Raw genomic sequence first — 11,651 nt, forward strand, 5'->3', positions numbered from 1 at the left:
GCAGTCAGTTCGATCGATCGAAGAGGATTTCGATCGATCCAACACTTGCTTCAATCAAATCGAAGCTGACATGTCATCAAAAATATCTTTTGGGCCTTATCCACTTTGCTGAGCTGGCACCGCCTCATTTCGATCGATCGAAGTTCCTCTGGTGCAATTTTCTTGACTCTTTCCAACTTTGCTCCTTAGCTCCAAAATTGAGCTAAATGGCTCTTATTAGTCTGTTTAAACTTTATTGACCTGAAATAGGCAAAAACACAAATTAGTACTAAGACATGAAAGTAAGATAAATGAATGGACTAAAATACCCTAACTTAGGTGCAAAAATGCATCACATTTGAGCACTTATCAATATGTCATGCCATGAAATGTCGCTCCCCATTTCTGAAGCAATACTGTTTCACCTTTCAAAATTGTTAATGCAATTTGACCCAAGGCGACTCCAAGGCGTCACGAGAGGAGGATTGGCTAACTATCTACGACCAAAAGGCAACTCCAAGGTGTCGTATCCGGCCTAGGTAGCTCAACCAGGCTAGGGTCTCTCCTTAGTCCCCTCTAGACCACACTAACGTTGCAGACCACAAGGCGACTCCTAGACGTCCAGGTTTTTGCAAACACTTTTCGAAAACTTTTTCCCCCAATACAATTTATTTTGCTTTTCAAAAACACTTTTCCCTTTTTCCTTTCCCAATGGAATGCATATAAATGTTACATGCTACACAATTTCAATATTAATAATGAAATCTCATGTAAATTAATAATTTTCAACAATGTACACATACCTTATGCTTAAATAAACAATTTAAACATATTGAACAAATCAAGGCATAAATTGAATATATTTTCATCACATTAACTCAAGGAATATGTAATTGAGCCAACTATTCGCATAATTCACATTATCATATAAAACCCTAAACACTACAGGTCAAATAATCAAATTAAACATGCTTATAAACAAATTTAAGGGAGAAAATTCACAAGGGTTAAAGAAATTGTGGGTTAGAACACCCCTACCTTAATTAGAAGAAAAAAACCCTAAATTGCACCCAATTGCGAATATTTGAAAATGCCCCAAATAGTGATTTGCTCATATCAAAACTTGGGCTTCAACGCGCTCGTCGACTTTGTCTTATGTGGCAAAGTCTAATTCTAAGTGGTGAAAGAGAGATCAGAGCTTGAATTGGATGGAAAAAGAAAAAGAAAAAAAAAAAAAAACTGATGCAGAGGGGGAGAGAGAGAGAGAGAGAGAGAAAGAAAAGTTACACAGAGAGAAAGAATGGTTAGATAACCAGTAGTCATTACAAATGACTTAATATACTAGTGGGTCCTACATACCAAATATAATTTTTTAACATTATTACTTATATATATATATATATATATATATATTTATGCAATAACCAATTCACCACCACATAAAATCATAGAATAAAATAAAATGCACAATAAAACAATGCATGACATGTAATGGACTCGTGACACAACCCCGGTGCTCAACAACCGCAGTAGCGAATCTTGCTTCCCGCCTAGGACCTTTCAACCCGAAAAATAAAAAAAATGCCAAAATGGCAATTAATACATTTCCAAGAGTCCTGAACTCAAGGAAACATCCCAATCAACACTCTAACACACTCAGCACACCTCACGGTGTCCGGCGCATAAAACGAGGTGCAAAAAAGAAAAATCCTGAAAAATTGAAAAATTCATGAAAAATAAAAAATACAAAATTGAGTAACATTACATGGTTGGAGCTGCATTTAACTCGCTTAATTAAATAGTATCTTGATAATATCCTGACTCATCTTCTTTTATGATTTCGGCCATATTGTCCAACATATCACTCCACAACATTGCCCATTTTTTAGCAAGATATGCTCTCAGCCGTGCCGCGCTAGCTTTAAATGCTAGCATATTCTCTTTGTCCTTTTGGGTTTGATCCATCAACAAGTTGTTGTTCGTCGATCTCTACTATCGGCCTTGGCTCGTGGATAACACTTAGCCTTGATAGTTCCTTGAATAATTCAGATAAATCTCCGTCAGTCAGACTCTTTCGCATTGTCGTCTTCTCAGGCTTGCCATACTTGTCTCACCCAATGAGCCTCACATGTCCCATTTCTTCCTCATACAAAATAGCATTAGACACATGGACCCGAGCTTCAAAAGGTTTGTTATCTCCCTATATGACCTAGATCTCATCTCCATTCGAGAAAATCATGAACTGGTGGAGGGTAGAAGGAACGCAAAAATGTGGGTGTAACCAGTCACGCCCAATTAAGGCATTGTATGCCGCCCCTACGTCGACCACGAAATATGCCGTCATAGTCTTACATTTTCCCACTGTTATCTCTACGGTGACCACACCTTTGGTTCTAGCTCTACCCCAATGAAATTACTGACTGTTAAGTCAGTGGGAATCAAGTAGTCTTCTCTCTTTTGCAATAACCTCATGGTGTTCATCGGAAGGATATTGATCACGAAACCATAATCTATCAATGCTCATGACACCAGTATCCCTTCTACGAAAACCCTGATGTAGAGTAGTTTTAAATGTTGGGACATTACTGCAGGAGGCTTCTCGAAAATTACCCTAGCTGTCTGATCCCTCCAAATAGCCACCAACTCATCACTATGTGGTTTAGCTCTTGTCACTGTGACTTTCTGTTTCTTATCTTGAGGGATCGACTTGGATGGATTTTTGATAATCTCTGGAACTTCTTGACCTTCATACTCGATCACTTCAACGTCCCTTTCCATGGTGGAGGGTTGATTAACTTAGCCTAAAAACACGAGTTAAAGTAAAAACCATGTTACAATTTACAACTTCTTCAAAAGAACTATACTTGATACCTTTTGAACCATCATCTTGGCATCTAGGTCGGGTTCATTATCACCAAATTCTGCTGCATCATCGGCTTCTTTCATGGATAAAGATGCACATTTCTCTTCCATGCCTCCCTTCCCAACTGTATTATCTTCCTTAGATTTTCCTTTCAGATCGTCTTCCGAATCATGCTTAGTAGGTTCTCTCCTAGCCAAAGTCACATTCTCTAACTATGGAACTAATTATTTTTCTTCCATTTTTCTTAACTCAATTTTCATCCGCTGCCAACGTCTCATCTGAGTGCGAGACATGAATGCTGGCGAGATATCTCTGACCCCGGAGAACTTTGGATGACTCAACCTTAACCATCGACCTTTGTCAGTGGCTGGTGGTTTGACCATCCTTTGCCTATGGCTTAGACGGTTAACTAATGTCCCAGCCTGGCAAGTCAGATTTGAGTTAGGCTCCTTAGGCCTCCAAACAGTATGAGTTGGGTTCCTTGCATGACTGTTGTGGTTCACTTCCTACCTTTTCTTGTGATGCTCATTGGCATTAGACCTCCTGTCAGGCTATGTTAATTGGCTAGTCACAGGCACCCTAGATGGGGGTGACCTAGGCTTGTTTCCATGACGTGAATTTCCAGGACGTCCCCGAGTGTTGCCATGGAATCTCTCTTGGTTCCTTCTAAAATCTGTCTTGCACTTGGGGTATAATTCCTGCTTGATCAGTGCCAGTTGAGCTTCCCTTAACTCTTTTTGTAAGTCATCTTTGGACTTTGGAGTTTTCTCAATCATTAGTTTCTTTCCTTTGGCCTTACTTTTTCTGTTGGCTGAAGTATCCTCAAGATCAATCCTTCTTCATGGCTTACTGACCATTAAGATCTCAACCATGTTACTGCTAACCAAGGCTAGGAATGGATCACTGTCAACGCCCATCACCTCCCTTCTCGATCTGTGCCTGAATCACATTACGAAAGACAACACAATTGTTAGTTGTATGATTCCAAGAGTTATGATATTTGCAATACTCTTGACCTTTGATCTCATCAACCGAGGGGATTTTATGCACACCGGTGACTTTGATAATTTTATTAAATAAAAGGTGGTCAAAGATTTGTTCTGCTTTGCTTTGCTTAAATCAAAAGATATTGCTTTCCAGCCTCAAAGATATTCCTTTTGGCTGAAGATGATGAGGGTTGAACACCACTAATGGTCTTTATAGGCTTAGCTAAAGCTTTACAAACATACGGCTTTTTTGATATAATTTTAACAGCATCAACCTTTTAGGTCGTCGTATATTGTGTCAACCATGTGTATTTCGTAATTTGGATCCTTCTAATAGGTCCCCGAGAGGAGTTTTTCCTCTCGTAGGATTTTTTTCATACTTGGTGACCTTATCGGCTAATTAGAATAAATCTCCAAAATGAGTACCCTTGAACATTTTTTGTAGTTCGAATTCTAAGCCGCTAAGAGCAAAGTTGACAAAATCTTTCTCAAGTAGAGTGAGTTGGCACCTATTTCATGTCTTCGTAAACCTAGCAAAAAATGTCTCAATATCCTCATTTGGCAACTGATGGATCCTAGATAGGTCAGATATAGAGACCTCTGGTTTTGTTTTATAGAACTGATAATGGAAAACATCCTGCATTTGTTGCCAAGTATGGATAGAATTTTGTGGCAAGTTTAGATACCATTTGAAGGTAGCCTCAATGAAAGTGTTGAAGAACAACTTCATTTTATACCAATCGTTGTTGCTATGCGGCCCACATTTTAACGTGAAACGGCCAATATGCTCAAGAGTTGACTGGTTGCCTTTTCCTAAAATGGCTGTAAAGTTCAGCACCCGAAAATTATGGGGAAGATCTATCCAATCAGGAAATGGGGGCCTAAACATAGGTCGAGTGGCCCTTTTCAAAGCTGGTCCATATTGTTCTTGTATGATCTCAACTAATTGCTTCCTAATCATAACCATAGGCGGGGCTTGGTTTTGAAAAAAAGCATTGAGCCAAGGATTATGTCCCTCTTGCCCCTTAGGTTTGCAGCCTGAGGTGGCAAGACTTGAGGTTGAAGATGGGGAGGTCGACCATTATGTTAGTCATGATTTCTCCATCTTGGTTGCTGGTGACCAATCACTCCTGACTCTACTGGATGGACTGGTGGTGGAACTGGTGCTACTGGTTGAGGACCATTAACCACGGGAGGTGATTAGGCACCTCTTTCTAGTTGACCAACTTATTGAGGAAGAAATTGCTCCCCTTGTCTATCATTTTGGTTTTCTAACTTAGGCGGCTGAACAATAACCTACCTATCAATATGAGTCACTAAGGCATTAACCATCTCATACAATTGTTGGAGTTGAGTATTAGTTATATGGGATGAAGCCACCAGCATTTCCATATTTTTGTTGATTTCCCAAGCAATTTGGTGTTGGGAAGTCTCCACTCTACTTTTAAATCATGTCACCATATTGCTAACACTTTCGGCCGTCACTTGGTGGCTGGTTTGATGTCCCTCCTCATGCTCAGACCCGGCATCTTGCATTTTGGGAGCAGGCTGATTTTCTTCCTGATCCCCCTTTGAGGGTTAACTTGTTTAGCTAAAGTTTGAGTATATGACCTAGTCTCAACGACCATTCACAAATAAAACACTTGTCCCACCGGGCGTGCCAAAGTTGTTTGGCTCATAAAGTGGTCTGAGGTCACTGGCCAATGAATAGCTGACCTAAATCGCTGGCGTGTTAGAGTCCCGATGGACTCGAATATTTCTTGCCAAACTATTCTTATGACCTAATGTGATTTAGGCGAAAGTTGGAGAGTAGGAATTACCCTCTCCTTAAGGTTGTTATCGCCTTTAAGAAAGGACTTTAAACATTCAAGATAGATATCAATTAGAAGCAAATTAATTGAGCAATAAAAATACCTGAATCTGCAAACCTTTCTTTTTTGAAGTTTGTATTGATTACAATGATGAATGAATTACAAACTCTTGATTAAAATGGAAACTAAAGTATTGAATGCTGAAAGATGAACTAAGTACTAAATTGATAGTGATAACTGAACTTGATGAAATAAAAGCCAAATGTTAAGTGATATGAATGCTAAAGGCTTGAACTTTAGAAATGGCGCTGGACCACTTTCTTGTGAGACTTGAGTGGGTATTTATAGAGGCTTCAACCTGGCGTTGTCCATTTCAATCCGTTGTTCTAGATATTAAATGGTTGCAAGTTGAAAACGTCTTTTCCTAACCATCTTGTTGAATGTTGACTGGCTTGCACATCTCTTCATGGGTAGATACAATTGTGTTTGGCATAGTATTTTTGACTAAATGGTGCATCTTCCTTTATGCTTGATGATTTTGGTCTTCAGACTATTTTTAGCTCTCTACACCTATCATGCATAGCTTGATTTGTACATTGGCTATGGGATCATCTGATTACTGATAATTTTGACTTTGTTCATCAGATGTAGGTGAGAACCTTCCATCTGTAGTTCTGAATCTCTAGACCTTTCACATGGTCAGGTTGTATTTTTCTATTTCAAGCTTTCTTTAAGTTTCCAGACTAGACTTGTTGGGTTCTTGAGACATTGGGATTCATAGTTGGTCCTCATTTGAATCACACCAAACACTTTTCAAGTGACTATGGCCCGAAGAGATATTCGATCCATCCTAGTCTGAGCTTGTCCATCAATTAGGCATACTCTCGATCACTGGTCGAGACTCTCGACCCTGGTTCGTTGAGAAACTTTCTTAGGTCATAATGACTGAGAGATAATGGTCGAGACTCCTAATCATGACCATACTGACTGAGAGTTGTGGTCATGACCATACTTACTGAGAGTCGTGGTTGGTTGAGACTCTTAATCATGACCATAGTTGGCTATGACTCCTGATGATGACCATAGTGACTAAGAGTCTTGGTTGAGACTCCTGATCATGACCATGGTGACTGAGAGTCTTGATCATGACCATAGTGACACTGAGAGATAATGGCCGAGACTCCTAATCATGACCATAGTGACTGAGAGTCTTGGTTGAGACTCCTGATCATGATCATGGTTGGTAATGAGCTCAATACTTTATCTCAGTCGTAACGGCCTAAGAATTCCATTCTTCTTAATTTTCGACCTTAATTCTGATCACCGTGATTAGAAATTAATATTTTTGCCCCGATGATCATGGGCTGACCTAGAGTTCATACCTTAGGATTTTTGACCACGTGGCATGATTACTTCATATTATATTTTAGGTGCTAACACATGGTCCATTTTCGAAATAGCAAGGAAGTCGGGATTTCCCTGCATGATATGCTTTTTACTTTACTGATTGCAATCAAAGTCTGAAAATTTTCAAATATAATGCAAGTTAGAAACATATATATCCAAGGAAAAAAAGTAAAAATAATAAAAAATAAAAAATGCACTTTATCATTCTGATAATTTATGGATTTATATAATACTACTCTGAATCCATTGAACATGGGTTTTAGGAGGTCACAAGTTAAAAGGAAGACTTTAAACTTTAGGAGAATTTATGGATTCATTTGTATTTTGAAGGACACACACACACACACACACATATATATATATATATAATATAGTTTAACATCCTTATAAATGTTTTATTTATTTATTTGGTTTAGGAACATCCCAATAAATGTTTCACAAATTGATTTTGATTCTTTTGACCACTAGCCACCTTAAGCATGGTGAGCAACAGCATAAACAACAATCAACAATTAACTGAACTATTTCACATATGAAGTTGGAGAGAAAATGGTATTAGCAAACAATCACAACATCCCTTCCAAGAGAACATATATAATCTGTTAAGTTCATATATCTTAGAGGCACTGATAAATTTAGGCTGATAAAATGTGCCCATCAGTGCTTTTTGCATGGTTCCATGTGGCTTTAAATGTGTCTCAATTGTTACGAATAATGACTAATCATTTGTAAAACTGACAGTGAAGAAATTGCTCTATGTTGTTCTAGTTATATATTATGTCCCAGCTTTCATACTCTAATGAATGAGGAATTAATTAATGTCGCAGAAAGATAATTACAGGCAGTTGAAAAACTAGTTGTTAAGAATAGGAATGCAAGATGACAAATGGAGACCTTGGTTGACTGTTGGGAATTAATTTATGAGTATAATAACATGAGGGCTACTCCAAAATTTGCATTTATTTATTTATTGCCTTTTGCAGTTTGTATGCAATGTGGGAAGCTTCAATGATGTCAGCATTCTCAATCATCCTCTTTTTAATTAGGAACCAAGGATAGAGGATACAAATAATTAAAAATTGTTGTTCCCACTTGTGGATCTAGGGGTGGGCTTGAGCCCACCCAAGCCCAACCCAAATTATTATTATTTTTATTTTTACTATACCCAATTTTAGTTCAGCTCAAAAAAAAATTACTAGTGTTAGCCCACCCAAAGAAATATTAGTCCACTCCATTGACAATTCCTGGATCTGCCCTTGGTTGTTCCAATTTTCACATCTACCGCATCTAGTGATAAAATATATATAATGTACCTTTTATTAGTCTTGCATGGAACTGTTCAGCATGCAGATGAGGTGGTTAGGAAAATATTTGGCAAAGATGAGCAAAAAGTTAGACGTTGCCAAGTGATCAATGATTGCCGAAATTTGTTAATTTGTTAACAGTACTTTTCTAAGGGTAGATTGCCGAAAAGTCCTAGTTTGCAACACGTTTTTAAATTTCTAAGGGAGTTATATATCCAAAGTAAAAGAGAAGGGTGTTATTTGTTTAAAAAGTAAACCTAGGGGTGTTTTATATACTTAGCCCTATATATATATAACATCATATTTACTTGCGATTGTGTTGAAAGGTTGGAGCTTGATTGATTGCTAGTAATCTACTTTAATTAACCTAATTTCTTTAATGAACACTTCTTTAACCATGTTCTTAAATTACTACGTGTTCGTGTAGCAATTCCCATATACATTGACTAATATTGCAATACTGACATTCAACATCAAAAGACAACAGCCAGCGTTCTAGGTCTATAGGGCTATCATATTACAACGTGATAATGAATTTAAGAGTTGAGTATTAATAATTCAAAGAGTTTGTTGCATGTCAGATAGAGTGCATATGTCTCACAAGGTAATCAGATAAAGTTCACACGTCTCAAAATCCTCCACAGTTTTTATTGCTTGGTGAATCTACAACTTCTTGAATACATTAATTCAAAGAATATAGAAAAACTACATTGACAACATGTACTTACCTAGAAAATAAAAAGTAAAATATCATTGACAATATGTATCCCAACAGGACCTTGTTAAAAAAGAATGAATATGGAGGAGTGGCTTCAACTTTCACAGCCTTCTGAAAAAAACAACCTCAAGAAACTCTATATCTTTGCTTAAAGTCATTTATAACTTGGGGCGTGGCCATGTGGTGATCTAGCATTGCGAAGATGTTTCTCTTCGGAGAGTAATTTTGCAAACCTGTGATACCAGAATTTTGTTAGAATTATTAAAAGGAAAAATCAAGCAAAACTATATATAAAATCAATAAGAATAAGATCTACCTTTTTAAAGCCTCTTCATTAGTCTCTTGATCAGAAGGCATAACAATACCACTCTCCAAATTTACCCTTGAAACTGGTTTCTTAAGCAACCCTTCACCAACCTTCACAAGATCTTCTAAGTTAGTCTTGGTGGCTATATCAACTGAAGATACTATCCCGTCTAGTGAGTTATCCTGCAATTTGATTTGGTTCAACAGAGTCAATAATAAATGTTGGTTGACATAGAGTTAAAAGAAGATTAATCAGTTACATATATATATATATATATCAAATCACTGTTTATTAGCACATGCACATACTTGAATACGGAGGTAATTCTTCTCGGAGTGCAAGGCTTGAAAAACCACAGAAAGGTGGAAATCCACCATATCAGAACTTGCTTGAGAAAACACATCAACTATTGGGGTGGAACCACCACTTGTTAACCACCCCAACATACCCCACTTAGCTGCTTCATCTGCATTATATTTTTCCTCGGCTTTTGGTGAGCCGGTTCCGAGAGAAATAACCAATAAACGACCATAGTCCATTTTCTCAATAGCAAGAAAGTCGGGATTTCCCCTCATGATCTGCTTTGTTACTTCACCAATTGCTATCAGAGTCTGAAACATTATTTGAAGTATAAGATGAAGTTAAACACATACCTAAAGGGAAAAATAAGGAAATTTTCTTTTAAAACTTTGTATTAAACATTAAATTATAACCTTTCAAATAAATAAATAAATACCGGATTATTTGCAGCAACACCACCATCAATTAGGTTAAATTCTCTCACTTTTCCATCAGGAGCTTTAGTTTCGAAGTAATGTGCTGGAAGGTATGTTGGTGCTGCTGAGGTTGCAATGCATATATCTGAGAGCGAGGCATCCAAGTTTGGTTTGTTGTGCACCTAATTAAACCATGAAATGCACAAAATAAGCAAACACTCCTAACTCCAACCATTACAATGCCTTTCAATAAATGATTTAATGAATGGAAATTGTAAGTTGTGAAAACAAATTATAAAGGGACTAACCTCATAGCTGGAAAAGATTGTTGGCTGGAGTGTCTTGATGTCAAATGTTGGTATTGCAATATTAGTCAATGTCTGGTGTAGTTTTGTGTTTCCTAGTTTTTCCTTAACGATGCTGTGGAGGTACTTCCCATCATATTTTGGTCCTGACAGGGCTTTAATAATCTTCGTTACACGAGGAAATGAAGAGCTGTTGTTCAAAAAGTTCAACCACATTAGTTAACAACCATAAAAAATAAACCATAACTAGTTAACTAGCATATACTTAATTCGTTATAAATAATTACCAGAGTTGAGGGAAGATTTTAGGGCAGCTTTCGAGGTAGAAGTCTTTGATATCCTTGGCCGCAAACAAGGGACGATTCTTTTCATTCGGTGCAGTAAGCATGGCAGTCACAAGTCCACCTGTGCTTGTCCCAGCAATCACATCAAAGTAGTCAGCAATTCTTGCATCCTCACCATCCAGTTTCTGCACCATATGAAAAAAGCATATAAATCATTTTGCATTATAAACATTAACTCAGATGAATATTCAAGTACTTTGCATGAAATTGACATGAGTATTTGTATCAGCGAAGTCTGCAAAGAAAAATTTCTTTTGACTTTGCATGTACTGAAAAATGCATTTGGAAATGCCATATTTTGATATTTAAGTACAGAAGATAGTACCCTACCTGAAGCTCAGACTCCAGAAAGCTGAGGATTGTTCCTGGGATAATCCCTCTTATTCCACCTCCATCAATGCTGAGAACTGTGATTAGGTTTCCATAAGTTGGAAGCTGTAGGATTGGCTTTTGTCCTGCCATGTTACTAAAAGAGTAAGAGACAAGAGAGATTGAAGTTTCGGATAGCAGAAGAAATCTGAAGTTTTAATAGCCTTGGAGAGAGTTTTGAAGTTCTGTGACAATGAGAAACACTCTGTGATGAGGATGGACATTTATAGGCTCCTTATCCTTATTTTTCTTTTCAAGATTCAACAATGTCATGAACGATGCATCTGCTTCAAAATTCATGTAGCGTGTACTTTTTTTGGCTGTAATTTGACCAAATCTGTATCATTCAAAGCATAAATGAATATAAGATTTCACATTTCAACAGTAGTCATCTTGGTAGTCTCCTGTTTTGGCAGTAAAAGATGGTCCCCACGTCACATATGTGAGAATTTTAGGTATGACTCAGAGAATTGTAGGTAATAATTAGGCAATAATGGTCCAAATGGAATAAATTATATTGATTAGATAATACAAAGTAGTTC

At 37.4% G+C, this 11,651-nt stretch overlaps 1 protein-coding gene across 1 annotated transcript; it reads right to left on the reverse strand.

Annotated features, from left to right (window-relative positions):
• Positions 1-9,222: 9,222 nt before the first annotated feature.
• On the reverse strand, positions 9,223-11,202 carry LOC132277498 (patatin-like protein 2). Its single transcript, XM_059779353.1, has 7 exons — positions 11,071-11,202; positions 10,684-10,865; positions 10,400-10,586; positions 10,112-10,273; positions 9,684-9,986; positions 9,385-9,557; positions 9,223-9,301 (listed from the first exon to the last, which is right to left on the reverse strand). The coding sequence occupies exons 1-7, from the start codon at positions 11,200-11,202 to the stop codon at positions 9,223-9,225; spliced, it is 1,218 nt and encodes a 405-aa protein (XP_059635336.1).
• Positions 11,203-11,651: the final 449 nt, after the last annotated feature.

The sequence above is a fragment of the Cornus florida genome, unplaced genomic scaffold, assembly GCF_030987335.1.
Source record: "Cornus florida cultivar Cherokee Brave unplaced genomic scaffold, ASM3098733v1 CherokeeBrave_3.0.0_Hap2_Chr10, whole genome shotgun sequence".
NCBI lineage: Eukaryota > Viridiplantae > Streptophyta > Magnoliopsida > Cornales > Cornaceae > Cornus > Cornus florida.